At 51.0% G+C, this 22139-nt stretch overlaps 1 protein-coding gene across 2 annotated transcripts; it reads right to left on the bottom strand.

Annotated features, from left to right (window-relative positions):
• Positions 1 to 14193: 14193 nt before the first annotated feature.
• Positions 14194 to 20948, bottom strand: NDFIP1 (Nedd4 family interacting protein 1). 2 transcript variants are annotated; one of them, XM_039701513.1, is made up of 7 exons: positions 20669 to 20948; positions 19807 to 19937; positions 18874 to 18961; positions 18581 to 18705; positions 16946 to 17012; positions 16284 to 16389; positions 14194 to 14351 (listed from the first exon to the last, which is right to left on the bottom strand). In XM_039701513.1, exons 1-6 carry the CDS (start codon positions 20931 to 20933, stop codon positions 16286 to 16288), a joined length of 780 nt encoding a protein of 259 aa, XP_039557447.1. In that variant the 5' UTR covers positions 20934 to 20948; the 3' UTR covers positions 14194 to 14351; positions 16284 to 16285. The 2 variants fall into 2 exon arrangements, with proteins under 2 accessions (XP_039557447.1, XP_039557448.1); XM_039701514.1 differs by lacking the exon at positions 14194 to 14351 and adding an exon at positions 14770 to 15184.
• Positions 20949 to 22139: the final 1191 nt, after the last annotated feature.

The following is a 22139-nucleotide window of genomic DNA, read 5'->3' as shown; positions in this document are numbered from 1 at the left end:
CCCCTTCCATGCAGAGCACCAGGTGACACAGGGAAGGGTCCCTCCTGCCCAGCCCCACTGTCCCAGGGTCCTCGTGTCAGGATGTGGCACCAAACAGAGCCCTCAAGCCTTTCCACTGGCTGCTGTCTTGTTTTTGTGAGCCCAGCCATCAGGCAGACAACGTTGCTCCTGTGTGGGAACCACACACAAAGTGTCCTGACAAAATGATGGCATCGTCTAAAATACACAAACACGCTCAAAAGAAGGAAAACCATGAAATTAAGGATAACAAACAACAAAGAGAAGCTCATACACAGAATCTGTTAGTGTTTATGAGTCACTGAGGCCTTCCTGTCTCCTCTTATAAACTGTGGGAATGCACTGTGGTCCATCCTCTCCTTGAAAACCTCGGAGCTGCTATTTTCCTCGGAGCCCAGCGCCGGGGGCAGGGAGAGACACTGCACAAATGAAAGATTTTTTTTTTTTTCCCTCCTTTTTCCTTCTTATTTTTTTCTTCAAAGTAGGAAACCAAATCTGAGGAGCAAATGCTGTGGGATGGGTAAACAGAGGCGAGTGCAGAAGCCTTGGGGATGAGATCATCGAGGCCCTGGCCCGGCGCTGCTTTCCGACGGCGAAGGGCTTAACAATGGAATGGATGGGAAATGCCAGGAAAAGTTAAAGAGCTTTGGACACGAGGTCCTTGTAAAAGCTCGTTCTTTATTATTAACAAACAACTTCTCCCCGTCTTCCTTCGTTTCGCCCTTCAGCAAATGAGGATTTTCTCTCTCAAGTCTAATTAATTCCTTTTCGTCTTGGTGTTTTAAAGCTCTCCCAGTCTGTTCTGCTGCACCCAAGGCTGCCCCACCATGCCAGGACACTGGGACACCAACCCTGCATCCACCTTCCTCACCACCACCAGCACCCAGGGCCAGGTGTCCCATCCCACGGACGCCAGATGGGCTTCGAGGTCCCTCCCATCCCAAACCAAGCTCATCCTGTGATCCTGCTGTAACCCTGAGCTGTGACCAGAGCCAAGCTTTCCCTGCAGGCTGCTGCAAGCTTGCAGCAGGGCCAGTCCCACCCTCAGGCACCCAGGTGGAAAGGCCATGAGCCCCTGGTGAGACAGAGCCCGTGCAAACCCCGAGGGAAGGATGCTCAGCCCATATAAACCCCAGCCAGAACTGGAACACACAAACTGGAGCCTGGAACAGTGAGTTTTGAGGGATTTTTATGTGAAAACCTCACACAACAGGATCTCGGATGGCTTCAAGAGAAGCCACCCAGGCTCACTCCAGCCAGGGCCAGCCCTGAACAGCTCATCCAGGCTGCAAGGGGCACATGCAGGGACTGGCAGAACCAACTTCACGTGTGGAGATAAAAACACAGGATAATAAAATTCCTCCCCTGGGAGGGTGGGGAGGCCCCAGCACAGGGTGCCCAGGGCAGCTGTGGCTGCCCCATCCCTGAGAGTGTCCCAGGCCAGGCTGGACAGGGTGGGAGCAGCCTGGGACAGTGGGAGGTGTCCCTGCCATGGCAGGGGTGGCACTGGATGATCCTTAAGGTCTGTTCAACACAAAGCAGCCTGGGATTCTGTGCTCTAAAATGGTGTTTGGTATTAAATCCCAACACCCAGCCCTCGGAAGGGCAGCTCAGAACCCTGCCCAGCACCTTCATCTGACAAACACTGCCTAAAGCTCTGGAGAGATGAAATCTTGTCCTTTACTGTCAAAGCTCCTTCCTTGCCCTTTTCCTGAGGGAGCACCAGCAGCCACTGACTGGTTGAGTGGTTTCTCAAGCGTTAATGGAAGGACAGAGCAGAGCAGGAGCTTCCTCAGCCCGGAGCAGCTCCATGAGAGGGGAGGGCTCAGCCACACCTCAGGTGCCATTTCTGCTCAGCGCACACCATCCCATCTGTCAGCTCACAAAACACTGCTCCTGCTCCCTCTGGATTCCCTGCCCTCTGCACCACAAGCACTGGAAATGAAATTATTATAGTAATGATTATGCTACAACAAAAAGGCTGCCCCCAAAATTACATCCTTTGGAAGGAACAAGGGACTTAAAAACCCTGAAATGCCAACGGGGAGTGTTATAATTTGGTGTTTGCACTGACTGCAGGACACATCTCAGCAGCCCCTTTCAGCACCAATAACCTCTCCCTGCCAGAGCAGCCCTGGGCTGGGGGACAGGCAGGGACCCTGCTGCCAACAAGGCTAAAAACAGCAACAAAAAAGGATTCTGAACTACAAAGGAGAGAGGGTGGAACCAACGCAGGGGTTTGCAGCTGTTTTGTACCACGGCAAACGGCTGCAGAAGGAGCAGAGCATCTCCTGAGCACCAGGATGAGCCCAAAGAGAGGACAGTGCCTGTACGAGATGGATTTTCTGTTCAGATTGAACCGATAATTATTGACATAAGGGGAACCACTTTCAGAAAGTCTCTGTCCCTCCTGTGTGCCTGCCAAGCTCCCCAGTGGTACCTGTGACCAGCCCCGGCAGCCAGGCTGGGCAGTGCTGCAGCAAGGACGCTCCTGCAGCCAGGAGCCACAGCCCCTGAGCTCAGATCTCTGGAAAAGCAGTGGGAAAACCCTGCAGTGGGATGTGCTGCTGTCCCACAGATCTGCTCAGCCCCTCGGCAGAGCCCCCAGCCCGTGCGGCAGGGCTGGGAAGGCAGCGCTGACAGAGACCATGAATAAAACAATAGGTGCCACTCACCGCCCCCAGGGCTTCCTCATACCGGCACCCCATTTCCCTGGAAAACAAAGAACAATTCCCTGCATCGCCTACTGCTGGCTCTGGGGTTTGGTCCCCAGTACAAACACACACACACATCATTTCTTCTTGTACATTTTTGCCTGATGACTTGCAAGACAAGCCTAATAAAAGCCGAGACAAATAACCCAAAACACACAAAAATGTGATACTGTTTCCTATTAACATCCAAAGCACTTCAGTGACTGAAGAAAGAAACTGCATTAAAACATCAGAAAAAAATACAAGATCAACCACATATGGAAAAAATATATATGTAAAAGGGGAATATATATCTCTATACACGGGAGGACAGTGGGGCACTGGCCAGGGCTGCTCCATGTGGGCATCCCCAGGAGCAGGGATGAGCCCCAGCTGGCTCAGCACATCCAGAATCCATCCCTGCCTTTGAAACCTCCACAGCATGACCCTGGAGACCAACGGTGTCCCCTCTGTGGGGCTCAGGACATCCCTCCCCATGCCGGGTGCCCACAGGCAGCGGGCAGAGAGGGGCCCTTGCACCCTGATGTCCCCTGGCACCCTGAGCTCCATCCCTGCCCACAGAGCAGCGATGCACTTTTTGGGAGCACCACCCCAGCAGCAGCAAGAGGCACCAGGGAGCTCCACAGCAGGAGCCGAGCTTGTCTCCAGCCCTGGCTGAAGAAGATTTTCTCTGAGAGCAGAGAAAATCCTCCGGGCTCGGAGGTTCTGGAGAGTTTTTCTTGGCAGCAGCCGAGGGGGCTCTGCTTCCTGCCCGGCACAGGGACATCTTCCCCCGGGATGCACATCCCAGTCATGTCCCAGCTGCAGAACTCCCCTCCAGCTGCATGGCTGGGCTGGCCAAATAACGAGGGAAACCCAAAAACTACCAAAAACCACCAACAAAACATCTCTACTGTAACAGGAACACGAGCAGCACACGCTTAAAGCAGGAGCACTCTCCTCTCATTGATGATCTGCCCGTGGATGTTGAAAGTCTTCTGTCATCAAATGACCCCAGTGGCTGTGGGAAACAGGCATCCAAACTTGAAATTATGCTCTATACATGAACAGCTTTGTATAGAAACAACTCTTCCAGAAGCTGATAGTGGACTGAAAACAACCTTTTCTAACCCCAATTGTGCCAAGCAGCTGCAAGAAAGAAACACCAGCAGGAATGGAAAAATGTTTCCGTGTATTTTGCTGGGCTGGCTGCCATGGCAGAGCCCGGGGCAGGGGCACAGGGAGCCCCAGGTGCCTGCAGTGGCCAGGGGTGGATGTTTGAGGACCATCTTGCTGCAAGAAGCAGCCGCCGGCCGAGCCGGGACAACGGGAGTCGGGCGAGTGGAAACTGGCTCTGCTCCACGAGGCACAGGCCAGGAGCTCGACTTGAAACCACTTCCTCTGCCTCCCAACAATGCACAGAGGAATTTCCACAAATCCCAAGGCTGCCCTGACTTCCATTTCTAAACTTGGAAAAAGAAATACCAGGACATTCCTTTGTTGTTCCAGCTCACTCGCTGTTTGATCTGGGGTTTTGCTCCAGCTGAGCCAATTAAAGAATCCCAATTTCCCTTGGAAAAAAAAAGGCACAAACCAGTAACAAACAATGTGTTTGCTGCTTTAATTTTTAACTAATTGTTTTCAGGTTGAACCGAAACCTGCCACCTCATTTGGGTCCATGTGGTTTGATGCCTCAATAGCATTTTGGCCAGAGAGATGGATGTGATAGAGGCATTTCCAGCTGCATTCCTGCCCTCTGCAAGGAAACACTCCACTGCTGCTTTTCTTGAATGTGGCTGTTGGGGATCACATAGGCAGCTCGAAATATGACCACCCCCAGCCCAAAGCCACGGCCAGCAGAGTCTGACAGTGCCCTGCCCAGGCAGGAACCCCTCAGAAACACTTCTGTTCCTGTTTCCCATGTATTTGATCCACTTTTCTACATTTATAGGAATTTGTATTTCTTTTTTCTTTTATTCAGTTACATCTGCAGTGGATTTGCCCTTCCCATGTGCTGTGCCACCCTGTCCTGATCCCTGCTGCCCCAGTCCTCCCTTCCATCTCCTGGAGAACACCAAGGGATTTCAGCAGCACCGAGTGTCAGATCCAGGTGCCAAAGCCAAGCAGGGATGAGCACCTGAAGTGTTCAAAAACCCCGTGCATGTGGCACTTGGGGCCATGGTCAGTGGTGGCCTTGGCAGTGCTGGGGGAACGGCTGGACTTGATGATCTCAGAGGTTCCCAACCTAAGTGATTCCATGGCTTTGTCCTGACTTAGAGAGTGTGACTGCTAATCCCAAATCCTGGCACCAAAAATCATCCCACAGCCACCAAACCACGACCAAACTGCAAAGCTGTGGGGCAGCTCTGGCCTCAAGAGCAAGGAAGCATCTCTTCTCCTGCCAGGAGGAACGAGGCACAAACCTTGAACTCCAGGAGGAAGGAGCCGTTCCTGATGCTCAGCTGGGGCAACGAATCACACGTGGGGAGCACAGGAGCTGGGCACGGAGGGGCAGCATGGAGCCAGCTGGGGGGCAGTGACTCCATCCCCTCCCAGGGGTGGCTGCAGACCACGGCCCAAACCCACCTGTGAGCCCAGGGGTGCACCCAGAGTGGACCCAGACCCACAAAGGAGCCCACTCAGAGCCCAGCAGCCCACAAAGGAGATGCTGCAGTGCAGCATCAAAGTGATGCTGGGCATCATTAGGGAAATTTTCTTCTCATGCTACAACAGAAGCAAAGCTCAGACCTTAGTATCTTATCATCCAAGAGCTCATTAGGCAGGAATTCCTCCTGCTGTTTATTTTCCATTTGTCCATATGTTCCCCACAAGCTCAGCCTCGTCTCTGTTTTAAGTTTATACTTAGCAGCAGTAATTGGAAAGGATGAACAAAGGCACGAAGGAAGGCAACACACACACAAACAAACTGCCCAGATGTTTTGGATTCCTGCATTTCCCCAAGAAGCAGAATCCTTACTGTTTTGATCATGTCATCACAGCACAGAGCTGCAGTCCAGAGCACAACTGGCTCCTCTCTGCTGACTCTTGGCAGAGACAGGAATTCAGGCCACCACAAGCAACCCAGATCTGCTCATCCCACAAGCGAAAGTGAAAACCTGGGATGAGCCTGATCAGCACCAATGCCTGCAGCAGCCTTGTCCCAGGATGGATTTAGCTTTGGACTTTGAAACAGGACCAAGCCAAACTCCTCAATTCACACCACCTGCTCCTAACGTGGACCAAGAGCTCACCTGCCTCCCAGAGCATCATTTGAGCTGTTTGTCATCTCAGTTGTGATTTTACCACCTTAAGTTTTATGCCAGTTAGAAATCAATTTAAACTTAACCAAAAGGAATCAGTTTTAATAATGACAGGAAAAAGGGGAATGGTCTCAAGCTGGGAGGAAAGAAAGCAGATTTCGGGTAGGTGTTAGGAAGGAATTGTTCCCTGTGAGGGTGGGCAGGGCTGGCACAGGTGCCCAGAGCAGCTGTGGCTGCCCCTGCATCCCTGGCAGTGCCAAGGCCAGGCTGGACAGGGCTGGGAGCACCTGGGGCAGTGGAAGGTGTCCCTGCCATGGCAGGGGTGGGATGGGATGAAGTTTAAGGTCTGTTCAACCCAAACCAGGCTGGGATTCTACATAACACAAAATATGGCTTTGCAGTGGTTGAATTAAAGTGGGCTGTGCTTGCTTGCAGATACAGCCTTGGTTTTCAACACAGCTATTGCAAAACTCCTGGGACAACACTGAGATATTCCACAGAATGGAAAGAATTCAAATAAGAAATCCCAGCAGTTGTGCAGGGCCCAAGGAGCCATGGACAGCCCTGACATTCCCATCTCCATCTTCCCTCCCATGCAGAACACAGAGTGAGAACAGGACAGAAGATTAACGAGAGGAAAAACTGTGACCACAGCAAACAGAGTGACTCATGCCCACTTCGTGGTCTCCATTTCTAATCTAGAATAGTAATTTACTGCAGGACCAGATTAAATCTGTTTCTCCTCCAGCTGAGCCTGTGGCCCTGGGGATGCAGCAGCCCACACTGGGAGCACTGGCCACTGCCTGGATGAAACCAGCCTCAAAATGACCCAAGCTCTGCCCCAGCCATGCACCAGGACCACAGCTGGGGCTGAGGAAAAGCAACACACAGCAAAGAAACCCCTCCTGCTCCCTTTGGCTCCAAGCAGAGTCCTGCAAATGCCACCTCTGCAGGCTGGCAGCAATCAGCTGCATCCAGGGAACTAATTAAAGGGAGAGCACTAAAAGCAGACTGAAGACTGGAAATCATGTTCTAAACTCGCATTAGGACCGGAAGGGGAACTTCCCAATTTGATGGCAGAAAGCAATTTGCTTCAATTGGCAGGGACACAACCGGAGCAGCTCCTTAGCAGAAGCATTGCATCTCCAAAAACCAGCAGCTCCCTGAACTGCATCCCTCGGCGCTCCCCAGCCTGCTGTGGCTGAGGCGGGCTGAAAGAACCCCTTGGCTCCTTCTTTACAGGTCTGAGCCCCGTCCCAGTGCAGAGGGCACACACTGGGCCAAGGAGGGGCTGGCTGAGGGGAGCAGCAGCAGGAAGAGCCTTCCCCTGCCTCCTCCTCCTCCTCTGCACAGCCCTGCCCGCTCTCTCCCTGGCAGCTGGCTCAGCTCTGCCAACGTAAGGATGAGTCATTCCAGCAGCTTCAGGAAGCTCAGGCCTGTAAAGTGCTTCTTCCTCTCCATTTCCAGCTGGGAGGGTTGGGGTGACAGATCCAGGTCAGTGCCAGCAGTGCCAAGGACGAGGGGCTCTGGCACCCCTCACGCTGTCCCCACAGCCCAGCCCCAGCTTTATCCCCAGTGCTTGGGGCCACTTTATGTCCTTGGAGACACAGATTGAGAGGGCTGTAAAACTCCTCCATGAATTCGGGAGGTATTTTGCTCCAAACAGAGTAAAACCAACAAAAGGCACTGACACAAACACCCACACAATGCAGGAATCAAGCACAAGGGACTCAGCCAGAAGTGCCAGCAGAGAGTTCTGCGTCCTGTGCCACAAGAAACCACTCCCTAGGAGGCATTTAAGGCTGAGACACCTGCCCAGGCTCAGCAGCTGCCCTGTGGGGCCTTTGGGACTGGGCAGCCCCTTTAGGGCTGGGTAACCCCTGCCCACCCACCCTGGCACCAGGAAACAGCACCAGGATCTTTGCCTCTCAATCCCAGCTTTACTTAATCAGTGCAAGATCCAACCCCTCATCTCTCCTCAGGGGACTGGAAGAGAATTTACCCTTCCAGGCTCTGTGGCCAGCTCCAGGACTAACCCTGAAGGGTCAGTCTGAGCAGGGACCTGTGCAGCTCCAACAAGAGCTTCACCACCCAAAGGGACAGGTCCCAGTGCCCTGTGTCAGCAGAGGACTCTGTGCTGCTCTCACTTACCTTGGTGAGCTGGGAAATCAGTCAGGCAAGTCCTCACACAGGAGCAGGAGCACATCCCATGGCAAAGGGTGCTGCTGGCACAGGTTTCAGCCCATTTGGGGTCCCAGAGCAGGCTGGGGTGCAGGGGAGAGAGGTTTTCCCCCAGAGAAAGCTCCCATGACCTGCTGCAGGCACAGGAGCCCCAGAACAAGAAACACCTGCCCAGGGCTGGGGATTTGGGCACCACCACCCGCTCACAGCTGCGGGAGGGGCTGGGCAGTGATGGCAAACTCATCACAGCTGCCCAGGAGCACCGAGGGCTGGGGGGGCTGCAGCTGCTCCTCCTCCCCATCCCTGGCCGTGCCCAGGGCGGGCTTGGAGCACCAGGGACAGTGGGAGGTGTCCTGGGGCAGGGCGTGGGATGAAAGGAGCTTTAAGGTCCTTCCCAGGCCAAATCATTCTGGGATTCTATGGTTTATTAGCTGCTCCATGCTCCTGGTGGAGGGTGGCCTCGGTTCCTTCCTGCGGTGACACCCGCAGCAGGATGGGCTGGCTGGGACAGGATGGTGCTGCACAGGAGCTCTGTCCCCATCCCATCATCATCATCATCATCCCATCCTGGAGAGTTCAGCAGCCTCGGGGCAGCCTCAGCTCCCACCCGGCCGCAGCTCAGGGTCTCCCTTGGCACGGGAATAAACCCTTCCTTGGCACGGGAATAAACTCTCCCTTGGCACAGGAATAAACCCTCCCCTGGCACGGGAATAAACCCTCCAGATGAAGCCCAGGGCCCCGAAACACACTCAGACCCCTCTAACGGGGTGTGCGGGGCCTAGCAGCGAGAGGAGCAGGAACAAAATCCCCAAAACCATTCGAGGGACACAATGTGCGGGCAGAGGCTCGGGGGGTCGCGGTGGGGATGGGCAGGGGACAGCCCCACCTTCCCGGCCCTGCCGAGCCTGGCCCGGCACATCTGCAACCCCTTTGCTTTCCTTTATTCTTTTTTTTTTTCCTTTTCTCCTCCCAGATCACTTTAAAGGTCCAGCTTAGGGCATAATTAGCAAAACAGTTAAAGTGGCAAGGGCAGTGACCTTGGGGGGGGCAGGAAGCGGCAGCCGTGGGTGGCCGGGGGGACACGGCAAGGAGCAGCGCCTTGGAAAACCTCCTCCTGCATCCCAGCACAGTGGGGATGTGCCCTGGCTGCCCACGGAAAACGGGCATTTCGGTGAAATCGAGACCCTGAGCTGCACTGGCAGCAGGATGCCCCGTCCGTGCTGTGTCCCATCCCATCCCATCCCATCCCACCCCATCCCATCCCATCCCATCCCACCCCCCAGGGACAGCCCAGGCACAGCCCAGCACCGTGCCCAGCATCCCCCAGCCCCAGCACCCCCCGTGGCACTGTCCCCGCTGTCCCCCAGCACTGCGGGCCCACAGGGCTGCCCTTCCACGTCTGAGTCCCTTATCAGCAGCACGACCTTTGCTGCTCGCAGATGAGGGGCTGGAGCCGCTGGGGTTTGTTTGATTTCTGTTGATGGTTATTAGGCAGAGGAAGTGCCAGAAGGGATTTTGACCTCGAGTTTAAACCTACTCCAATTAGAGCCACTGAGCCTTTAATTACAGCACTCCAGCCACTTTGGTTAAAGCAACAACAAAACCAAACACAATTCTGGTGGAAGATTTGGGCTTTTCCTCCCATGGTTCCTCTGAGCTGCCGCCTACTTTGTCCCTGTGCTGTGTGGCTGTGACTTGGGGTGTCCTGGCTCACCAAGCCCCTCATGCTGCCTCCAGACCCAGAGGTGACACCACTCCAGGTGACTCCCAAGGTAGAGGTGACAGCAGTCCAGGTGACTCCCAGGGGCAGGGACACCCTGCCCTCACCCACTGCCCCTCACACCACCCTCAGTGTCCCAAGGATGCTCCAGGGGGATCCCCGGAGCTCCAGTGAAAAACACCCCAGGTTACAGCTCAGGGCCTGTCAGAGCTCACTGAGGGGTGATGGATATTTTGGAAACACCAGTTTCTTACTTGGCAGAGCTTCTATCGAGTTTTTTTTAAAAGCAAGTCCAGAGTGCTCTTGTTCTTCGCTCCTTGGCCCTGGCACAGGGACCATGTTTCACCCCCTGGCACCCAGCACAGACCTTCCTGATGCTGCAGAGCCTGGCACAGATCCCTGCCTTTTGCTTTATTGCTATATTCATTGATAAGAGGCTTTATTAACATAGTTTAAGCTTAGCAAAATGGAGTTTGTGTCCATGCAAGCCCTATGATTTATAATTACTTTCTAGGATATATCTTGTGGTTGATTTTTTACGTTAGACAGTGACTTCATCCTTGTGCTCTGATAATTTCCTTCCCTGCCTGGCTTTTATCCATTTTACCCAAAAATCTCAGAGAAAAAAAAAAAAAGCCAAGAGGAAATTCTCCTTCTAAGCAGCACCGAGCCCTGAGCAGAAGTGGGATGATGGGTGACAGCCCAGCTGAGCACCAGCTGGAGCAGTGAATGGGTTTGGGCATTCCCAGGACCTGGGGGAACACAACGACCCCACCAGTACCACACTGTGAAGTGTTTTATGTGATGAGTAACAGGTATCAGCACAAAAACAGCCCTTGTAAATGTTCTGTGTCGAGGTTTTAAACAGTTCTTTAATCCAGCTGCTCCCAGGTTTGGAGTATTGAGTGTATTTTCAAACACTTTGGTTTCTTCTCCGCTCCCAGGGAAGCTGTGCCATCTTTGGAACACAAGGCAGTGAAAACAAGAGTGGGTGCTGTGAAAACTTAACTTCATGTGAAAAGGAATTTCCTCAGGCCCTGCAGGCACGGGCTGGGCACAGGAGCCACAGCAGCCCCACGATGAGCTCTGCCCTTGTTCCATTTTCTGGCCCTTTCAGCTGCTCCCTCCCAGCCCCTGCTCCAGGGTCTCAGGCCATGCCCTGGGCCATCACACAGACCTGAGAGGAGAGGAAAGGAGGGGAGAGCCCCAGCCCCAGAGGTCAGGGCAATCCCACCCGTGAGCCACTGCCACTAACGAAGGCACCCAAAGTCAGTGTCCTTGCCTTTGTGTGGCCAAGGCACACAGGGATTCATTCACTGGAGTGTTTCTCAGGTGAGAAAGGACTTCTGCAGTAAAGCCAAAAGGTTTAGAGAAATCACTCCTAAATCCAGCAATATTTATCAATTTCTTGTTCATGTATTACCAGACCGAGAGGAGAGGGGAAACATCCAGTTTAAGAAACTGGGAGGTCTCCAGTTGAGTGGTTTTATTCCTCAGTGTATTCCTCTATTTCACATCATGCCATGGACAATTAGCACCAGTGTTTTCACTGGGATTCCCACCAGAGCAGGCAGAAGAGCACAGACAGTGGGCAGACCCCTCTCCTCTCCTCCGTGGTGCTCCTGCCTCCTCCACAGGCAGATCTGATTTCTTCCAGCACGTGCTGCTCTCCCTTCAGCTGAGCCTTCTCCTCTTGGGCTGCTTTTCTGTCTTCCATGGAAACTGGAAATCAGATCTCAAGATGCTCTTCTTACTGGTTTGGGTAAGAAGGGACCCTAAATCCCATCCATGTCACCTCTGCCATGGCAGGGACACCTCACACTGTCCCAGGCTGCTCCCAGCCCTGTCCAGCCTGGCCTTGGGCACTGCCAGTGAAGCCACAGCTTCTCTGGGCACCCTGTGCCAGGGCCTGCCCACCCTCCCAGCCAGGAATTCCCTCCCAATACCCCACCCAGCCCTGCCCTCAGCCCTCCCCTGTCCTATCACTCCCTGGGGGCAGTAGCCCTGGGGAGCCTGAGCTCCCTCCCCAGCAGGGCACAGCAGCTCCACAGTCCTGTCTGCCCTCCACAGCCCCAGCCCAGCTGCTGGGGAAGGCACAGGGGTTTACCTGGTCATGCAGGTGCCCACAGCCCTGCCACTTGGTGGTGTGAAGTGGCTGAGCTGGCCCAGACCCAACCCAAGTGTCTGAGCCTGTGAACCCACACCAAACACAGCGTGGCTTCTGCAGACCCAGCAGCTCCCGTCCCCCGAGCCTCTGTCTGTGCAGAACACGAGCTGGAGGTGTCTGCAGCTTCAGGCCACCGCTGCAGGAGCAACAGGAATGCCAGATATTCCAGTTCTCTGGAATTCAAGCCCAAATAAGGCCCAGATGCCAGGAGAGCAAACGTAAGGCTGATCGACCAAGTTTGGGCAAATGTGATTCAGAGTTCCCAATGCTGCAGATTTTGCCTTGTAGGATAAAATTCCTAATTCTGTGTTCACTTATTCCTGTTTAAAGAGGAATCTGTGGAACCTCTATCCATCTCTGTCAGCCCCAGCGGCTTGTTTGTGGGGACTGCACATTTGAGAAGTTCAGCTGTGAACCAAAACCAGTTTCATGGGTCAGTAGATCATATAAATACCAAAAAATCCAACAAATGCCCCAAAATGGAATCACCATTTTCTGACAGGCTTGCTTACAAAAAAGATGGACCCCTTGGAGATTTTTGTTACGCCTTCCATGGAAAAAGATGAAATGCCCCCAGACAATCAGTGTTTGCCATGAATAAATAACCAGGTGCAATAACACATCAAAACTCAATTAAACATTGTCCTACAGCAACAATTGCTACAGAAGTGACATTTATTGACGTTCTGCTGTATTTACAGGTTGAACATAGTAAAACTCCAAAGTGAATGACCACTTGGCAGAAAGCACAGGAGTGCACATTAAATCTACATTTCCAACGCATCAGAGTCTCTGCTAACACAAATTATAAAAGCAAGAATTACAGGTATGTTAGGAATTGTCTCAAAAGTCCCAAGCCAAAGAGAAAAAAAAAGGCCTTTGTTTTGCAAGATGGTTTTTATACAAAGTTGCAACATGATCTTTTAGTTTTACACTACAGACTTGTTCCGTGAAAACCCCTGGAGAGCCCAAAAAGTTGGTGGTGCGAAAGGAAAAGATACTACAACACCGAGAATAAAGACTGTTAAAAGTTAATACTTGTGCCTCTAAATTCCCAATGACACCTCGGAGTCTGGACTGCAGCGACCCCTTTTCCTCCACAGCCCCTGGGTGCTGGGGGACTGCAGGAGCACAGCCACCCCTGCTGTCACCTGAGCCCTGGAGCCACCCCTGTGCTGCCAGGCAGGACACGGGGACAGGGATGGACAGACAGGACACGGGGACAGGGATGGACTGGGATGGACAGGACAGGGGGGACAGGGACAGGACACAGGGCACAGAGATGGACAGGGACAGGACATGATGTACATGAAGCACACAGGATGGACAGGACACAGAGGACAGGGATGGACAGGGACAGGACATGATGTACATGAAGCACACAGGATGGACAGGACACAGGGATGGACAGGACATGATGCACATGGAGCACACGGGATGGACAGGACACAGAGCACATGCAGTTCCATGGGCTGTACAGGACATGATGCACACAGGCTGTGCAGGATGTGACACGTGGGGACTGTACAGGACATGGAGCTCCATGGGCTGTACGGGACACAGGGCACACACACTGCACAGCACAGGGTGTCACACACTGCACAGGACATGTTGTCACACACTGCACAGGGTGTCACACACAGCCCAGCACAGTGTCACACTCTGCAGGACACAGTGTCACTCTGCCCAGCACAGGGTGTCACACACTGCACAGGACAGTGTCACACTCTGCAGGACACAGTGTCACACTCTGCAGGACACAGTGCCACTCTGCCCAGCACGGGGTGTCACACACAGCCCAGGAGGTGTCACTCTGGCCAGCGCAGGGTGTCACACACAGCCAGGGCAGTGTCACACTCTGCAGGACACAGTGTCACACTCTGCAGGACACAGTGCCACTCTGCCCAGCACGGGGTGTCACACACAGCCCAGGAGGTGTCACTCTGGCCAGCGCAGGCAGCTCCAGGCTGCAGCAGGAGCTAAAGCAAGGCTGGCCCCTGCTGGCCCCGGGGCTGCTGCTGCCCCAGCTCCGCCGGGGCTGACCCACTGCGAGAGCTGCTCCAAACATCAGCACTAATGAGTCAACAATTACAGAATTCTGCATTAATTATTCAAATTTTACACCTAAAAACAAACCGAAAGAAATGCTTCTCCTTTTTTTTTTCTTTTTCCAACAGTACTTTTATTTATTTATTTTAAAGCAGGTGATTATTTTTTCTTCTGCTCCAGAGCCTTGATTCACTTCCTGCAGGTGTCCTGCTGCTTCTTGGGGGGGATTTCACTAATGCAGGAAGACATTTGCCAGAAAACATCTGTTGGAGAAGGATATTGAACACCGAGGCTGCAGTCAGAGGGTTATTTTGGATAACAGGAGGATGTTGTTCACACAGCACAGGATGTCTAAGGGCTTATGAAGTGTCTCAGCACACAATGATGTGACTGCAGCGAAATGCCCAGGAATCTGAGTGTATTTTACAGGATAACACCGGGATTGTGTCCCTTACTGCACACACAGCTGGAGCAGAGAACTCCAGCTTTCCACCAGATTCATTTCATCAGGTTGTATTTTCTGCTTTGCACTCATTATTCCCCTCCTAATTTTCTAAAAATTATCCCGGCTCTGAAATAAAAATAATCCCTCAGTGTGCCCTTTGCATCATGCCCTGAAGAGGAAATCTCATCTAAGGACAATAACACACTAAAAATCCAAGTCTTTTGTGGTTTCTTCACTCAGAATTCAGGATTACAGATTTATTTTCAGGGGAAGTATCACAGTTGAAATATTTATGAACTATTCTCGACAGTTATATCAGCATATCTGAAAGTGCTTTTTGATAATGCTTTAAAATGAAACATAAATAAGATTTTAAACACTCCACCTCCACAAGCAAGGAGTGAAGCCAGGTCTTTAAAACTGTAATTTCAAATTTCAAACATAGGAAAAGTCTATGCAAAAAGAAACCACAGAGTTCCTTTAGGAAATAAAAAATAAAGTTTTGATAAAGGAGCAAAATTTTTTTTAATTGTTCAGTCAGACAAAATACAGAGATAAAGCTGACTTGAAATGCCCACATCCCGTGACCATAAACTGGGGGAAATGAAGCCTCTGGTGACTCAGCAGGAATCTGGGAGGACATTACAGCTCCTGGAGGAGGTCACAAACCAGAACTTTGTTAACCAGAACTGAAACACGTCAAGAAATTGGCTGAACTATTTTTACACACTATCACCAGAGGAAAGCAGTGCACAAAGGCTGCTCTGTGCTGCAGGTTCCCCTCTCAGCCTGGAAATGAAGTAGAATCGTGGGCAATTTGCAGTTTCTAATAAAAGGGAAGTGCATTTGGAAACCCGAGGCTCGGTTTTCAAATCTCAACAGTTTAATGACCCCCAATTTAAAGCTGGGGCTGGTTTGGTTTCTTTGACTGTCCCAGCTGCAATTGCCTCTCTGGGGAAATGCAGTGTTATTATGATATTTCTAAAGGGAGCATCGTGTTGCACTCCCCAGCTGGGAAGCAACCTATTCCAGGATTTCCTTCCCCTCGGGGAGGGACAGTTAATGCCAGGCCATTATCTGCTGTGAGCAGGAAATTATGCTACAAGGCTCCAGCCACTTCAGCCTCCTCCTTTAAAGCCCATTAAGGCAGCCAGGCTGAGGTTGAGCACTGAAGAAAAAGACTCCCAGCACTCAGGTTTCTGCAAGATGCTCAGGCAGGACAGCTCAGGTGTGTGGGAGGGCCTGAGGAGAGCAGAGGTGTGCAAGGGTGTCACTTCTTCAGGAAGCTGGCAGCAATTTCAAACTGCAGGATTCAGACAAATTGCTCGTTCTGGGACAAAAGCCAAAGGCAGTGGCACGCCCCTCTGACAACATTTTGTGACCTCTCCTCGGGTTTGGGACACACCACGTGTTTCAGGCATGTGATTTGTTCTCAAAGACACATTTGCCAAATACTCAGCAGTATCAAGGGGCAGGGGGTTTGTTCTCACAGTATCTAGCCAGGGAATTAAATGAATATACAATTCATCACAACAAAAACTCAGGGAGAAATGTCCAGTGTTCCTCTGCCTCCCATCAGGTCAGCCTGGGCTCTGCAGACTCAGGAGCTGGGTAGGGGGTACCAAGAAATAACTGCTCCCTGCTTCCTTGAGTTCTAAAAATATTCAAGTGATGGAAAGTGTAGCCTAGAAAAGTCACTAAACAGAGTTAAAATCAAAGCAGAACAAATTCAGGAAAGCAGAAAATTTACCTTCAGTAAATAAAGAGAACTCTGGTTCTGGGAAGAGTGGAAAACGTATCTGGCATCTTCCTAACCTTTGCATAATTAATAAATCCTCTGAGAAACAGCAGAAAACCTGCAGGGGAGAGAGACATTTGTCCAGTTAACACAGGTGCTGCTTCTTCAAGGAGAGGGAGCAGCTGAACTCCCTGCCACCACTGCAGAGGGACCTCATCACTGGGATGCACAGCAGCTGATCACACACAGTAATTATTTCTGGTAGCAGTAACACCTCATCTTTCCAATTCAAGTAACTTCAAAAACAAACTTTCCTTGGGCAATCACAAAACTCTTGACTCCAAACAAGATCCAGTCACTCCCAAAGCAGGAAAAAAGAAAATAAAATGAGGAAGGGAACAAACCACTCCTCCATTTAAGATGCAAGGGCAGACACAACATCAGTTACAAGCATTATTCTCTTCTTAACTTCTTGATGTGTCAGGGTGCTGCCACCAAGAACTGGCAGGACAGTGTTTACTGTGCCTTTAAAACCTGCATGTGCTCACTCAGAGGAGTATGAGGGTCACATTTCATCTGGACATCCACACACACATATTTAACAGCCAGGAATGCTCACAAAATCCTAACTGACTTCACAGTTTCCAAGCATCTTTCCCCCCACAGACACTCACCTAGTACAAGGAAGACCCACCAAAGCCAATACTGGCCATCAAAGTAACCAGGAAAATAGGTGGAGAACTGAAAAAGAGCAAAAAAAAAAATACAGTTTAGAGCACATGGAAGTTTGTGAACCAAAGTCTATCCCATCAATTTTAGCAGTAACCAGATCAGGGCTGCACACAAGAGATCTCATGGGATGCTGCATTCAGCAGCTGCAGGAATGAGTTACCTCCACAAACTGTTATTTATATTGGTGTTTTTCTGCACCAGCTCCAACAAGGGGAATGGGACAGACAACACCCAGCTATGAATTCTGGCAATCAGTGGGGCACAAGGACACTGCTGGGCAGACATTCCTGTTTTAAATTGTGCCCTGGATGCAGCCCAGCTGCAGTTTCTGAAAGGGCAGAGCAGGCTTGCAGCAGGGCAGCACAAACACTGTAACAGCTGGAAAAGAAATCCCACATCTGTGGAGCCTACTGACAAGATGCCCAGTTGGGAAAATGACTGCTATTAAATGAAGGGCACCAACACTATGAGAGGACTGCAGTTCACAGTTTCAGTATAAATACAGTACCACTCCTCTGGGTTTGTTCTATTCAAACTTAAAACCTAACAAAAGATAAACTTGTTACTGACGTTTAAATCAAATCCACAGATAATGTCACCTCCTTCTGTCACACCTCTTAATCCAGCAAACAGTCCTTAACACCTCTGAACCAAGATGACCACAAAAATTGTCTACAGAGAAGTGAAGAGATGCTGTATTTACAAATTAGAATTCCCAGCCCAAAAAGACAGGGTAGGAAGTGACAGCTCTGACATGAATGCTCTCAACTTCTACTTACAGGCAGTGAGCTGCTTTGCTTGAAATTCAGCTTTCAGCTTGGAATGCCATCACTTCACAGGCTCCAAATAAAGATTTCCTGATGGAAATATCTTCTCCCAATCCCTCCAACAAATATAAGAGCCCAAAATGCTGGAGCAGGGTGGCAGCCTGCTCCTGGTGCCTGCTCCTGTGCCGCAGGGAGGCTGCACCAGAGGGCACCCACGGCCTTCTCCCACTGCTGTGCACAGCTCACTCCTCCCACAGCCCTGTTTCCCTCTCCTCATCAGCCATCCTGCATTTTGGGGAATTGATTTCCAGAGGAGAGCCCGGGCACAGCAGGCTGCAGAGGCTGAAGCAGGGCTGGCTTTGCCTGGGTGAATGTTCTCCCAGGATCAGAGGTGCTGCTGCTCAGCACAAAAGCACACTCTGATCAGCCAGTGCCACAGAATGAACCCCAGAATGCCAGAGTGGGTTGGGCTAGAAAGGATCCTACACCTCTTCTCTTCTGCCACAGACAGGGACACCTTCCACTCACCCAGGAATCCCTGTTCAGCTTAAACTTGGACACCTCCAGGGATGGAGCATCCCCAAAGCATATCTGAGTGTACAATCTTTCTTTTCTTTTACTACAGTTGTAATTCCAGCATATAAACAGGATACAACTATGAAAAAGCCCTGTTCTTAGTGAGTAGCTCAAAAATTATTTCATTATTTAAAAAATCCCTAAATTTATCACTAACTTCAGTATGAGATAAAAACCTGCTGAGGACAAAGAGTATCAGTGTCTGTGTACATGGTTTTGCACCACACAACTCACCCTGACAATAAGGATCCACTTAATAAGAGACAGACCAAAGCCAGAAATGGCCCCATATCGTCCTGCAGCTGAAGTAGTCAGGCAGAAAGACAGGAAAAATCCAATCCAGTTGAAGAGGAATGCCACTGAGAAAGCAGGAGAAAAGCAGCAGGTCAAGACACCTTTATATTCCAAGGAAAAAAACCATAAACCCCTTGCACACAGGTTTTTCCTGGTGCTACATAAACTTAAATGTGACCCAAACTATTTTGGGTCACTGCTTGGAAAAAAAGTTCATTCCATCAGGTACTTACTGAAGAAAGTCAGCATGAAAATGCCATCATTTCCTATCCTCAGCTGGTCAGTGTCATCAAAGTCATCCCGTGTCACAAAGTCATCATCCTGCAGTGCAGAGGGAGGCAGCACAGGGGGGATTTAGGTCAGTCCAGCCCACACAGCAACCCCACTTCTGGGTGTGACTCCTCAAAAAAAGGGCTGGAACCCTAATTCTCAAAAGGCTACAAATGCAAGCACGACAAAATTCCTGATTCTCATCCTGAAATGGTGCAGGGCATGAAATGTTATCTATATAATAGGAAATGTATCTTTATTTTTAACATAGTCAAGATCCAGCATGTTCTTGTTCTCACTGTGAAGAATTCTTCAACTCATCAAAAAATTATCATCTCAGCAAGGAATTTGGCTTCTGTGAAGAAGTGTAATGAGCAGTGGACTTCTAATGCTAGCAGGGGTGGAGGGAATGGCTGAACAAAAGATAATGTTGAAAAAAACCAAAAATATATAGCTCTGACAGAATGGTTTTATCGTCCTTGTATCAGCTACACTGACCTCCAGAAAATTCAACTAAGTAAGCAGCAGGAGTGTCAAGGGTAGATATGGCAGACAGCTGAAGAATTAATCCTAAATCTTTTTTTAAAATGAAAAAAACCCAACAAACACCCCAGTGTCAGTGCACAGGGATACAGCACAGTCCCTCTGTCAGCTTGCCAAGCTAATCTGGCTAGCACATGCTGGCATTACTGAGATGTCTGACATCATCACAGTGCTCAGAGGAAAATCTTAAAAAAAAACCAGCCACAGGACTCAGAAGTGTGGAATATCACCACCCCAGAAAGCTTCAGAAACACAAAAACCCGTCACAAATGTGAAGAGTCATGATGCCACACGACGGGCAGGAGCTCAAGCTGCAATGCAGGAGCAGGACAGGGACAGGCAGGGACACTCACCCTGCCAGGAACCAGGGGAATGGTGGCCTCAGCCTTGGTCCTCTCGGCCTCGTCGTAGCTGGGCAGGGTGGTGGCCACGTTGTAGGACGGCGGCTTCGGGAACCCCGACTCATCCTTGTAGTCAAAGTAAGCTGCACAAGAGCAGTGACACAGGAGGGAACTCAGCACTGCCCCAGGAACACCCGGCTGGGAGCCAGAGTGCTCCAGGTGGCATTCCCCAGGATGTTAAAGCCTGTCCCCTCCCACCCTTCCACCCATGCCAGCCTCCTGCCATCCCAAAGCAGAGAGGGAACAGCACAGGAGCACCTTGTCTGATAGCCAGCAACCCACAGAACACTCACTGAACATGTCTGGCCGTGCTTCTGCTTAAAACAACACCACATGCTGTGCCTCTGCTGACTTGGATACTCAGAAATAGTCACGTTTCCAGATCCAAGTGGTTATTAAAGTGATTAGTGACAGGACAGGAGGATGAGTCAAAGTCCCATCCTTCTGACCAAGTGCTTAGTTATTGGAAAGTGCAGAAAAGTGAATTCTTTAAACCCTTTTAAGTAACGAATCCTTTAAGGAAGGGGCACAACATCATCCAAATGCCAGATAATGAGAGGGGAACCACAAATCCTCCCAGCTTTGATTTTTTAACTGTCTCCAATTTACTGAGAACACTGTGGACTGTAACTTGAACACCCCTTGATGGGATGACATCAGATGAGCGCAGCCAAATTGCATCTCCTAAACCACAAGCACCGACAGGCTGTGTGGATCAATCCTGATCCGTGCAGCTTGGGAAGGTGCTGCAGAGCCAGCCGTGGAAGAGGAGAGCAGCCAGTGGCAGCAGAGCCATGTCCCCAGGTGACAGTACCTGTGCTCTCTGCAGAAATGCTGCTGTAGGGCGGAGGGGCGTCGTTCACCACGGGCACGGCCTCGCCCGGCTCCTCTTCATTCTGCAGCTGAACAGAACCAACAGCAGGGCTCAGGGGGTGCTCAGAGCTCTGAGACCACCCCTGCACTTTAACTGCACACAGCAGACTCTTCTGGAAGGAGGCTGCTCTGCAGCACCACGGGACACAGAGCAGCTGCTCAGCCTCCCTCCGAAGCGCTCCCACTTGAAATGATCCATCTTCCATCTCAGTTTTAATGTTTTTTAATCACCTCCTCACACACCTGGACTGCAGCAAAGCACAGCACACAGCTTTCCAGTACCTTTCCATTTCCCTGGCATTTCCTCAGCTCACACTGCTTAGAAGCTGCAGTTGCATCTGTTTTAGTCAAAGAAATACAGTGAGATACCCAACAAAAGGCTCCATTGCTGCCTGTGGCTTTGCTAAGGAAGGGTTTTTTCCATGGATACATTACATAATGATGCACAGAAGTACAAATGTTGCCATTTCCCTTCAACCTTTCACACTGCATGACTGAAAAGGAGCCGGTTTATTTTGTGCACTGTGCTTCCCACAGCTCTGTATAAATAACCAGGAGCTATCACAGACCCAGCATCACCCGCACGAGGCAGGTGTGCCGTGGCAGCTTTGATCAGGGAAGCAGCAGTACCAGGCCAGAAAGGAGGTTACAGCTGCCATCTCATGTTTCCCTTCCATTCCTCACCACCTCAGCAGCAGAAGCACTGAGGTTTCCTGCAGAATAACTCACCTCAAAAGCACCTCCAGACTGAAGCACTGGGCTGAGCAGGAGGCACTGCCCTCGTTTGAAACCACCACTAAAAGTCTCCTCCAGCTCTCCCTCCTGCAAGCCCACACATTTGCGCCTGAAGCCATCCAGGATATTTTGCTCTCTTTTCTTTGGAGAGACACATTGCCATTCTCCTTGAGCATTTACCACAGGGGTGGGGGCATAGGGGGATGTTCTTATCTTATTTGTATCAGGGGAAAATAAATCAGCTTGCACTCCTAAATACAGATCTTGGATATCCAAGTGTTCTATGCTTTGGAGTTTTATTCCTTTTGCTGCTTAAGATCACGGAATGGTTTGGGTTGGGCCATCCCTTAAAGCCCATCCAGTGCCACCCCTGCCATGGGTAGGGACACCTTCCACTGTCCCAGGCTGCTCTAAACCCCAGTGTCCAGCCTGGCCTTGGGCACTGCCAGGGATCCAGGGGCAGCCAGAGCTGCTCTGAGCCAGGGCATGTCTATAATCCATACTCTGCTCCAGGGCACACTACATCCACACCCTCTGTGAGAGCCCTGACTGTGCTTAGCAGATGACAACAAGTGGTATTCTGCTGGCAGGTCCAAGGGATCAGCTGAGAGGGGGAAGAGGGAGGGAATTACACTGGAAAGCAGCAGAACAAAATCAGGAGCACTGTCTGCCAGTCC

Source organism: Passer montanus, unplaced genomic scaffold (assembly GCF_014805655.1).
Source record: "Passer montanus isolate IOZ18808 unplaced genomic scaffold, ASM1480565v1 scaffold15, whole genome shotgun sequence".
In the NCBI taxonomy this organism is placed as follows: domain Eukaryota; kingdom Metazoa; phylum Chordata; class Aves; order Passeriformes; family Passeridae; genus Passer; species Passer montanus.
Note: the sequence above shows the minus strand (reverse complement) of the source record. Positions and strands in the feature narration are given on the sequence as shown.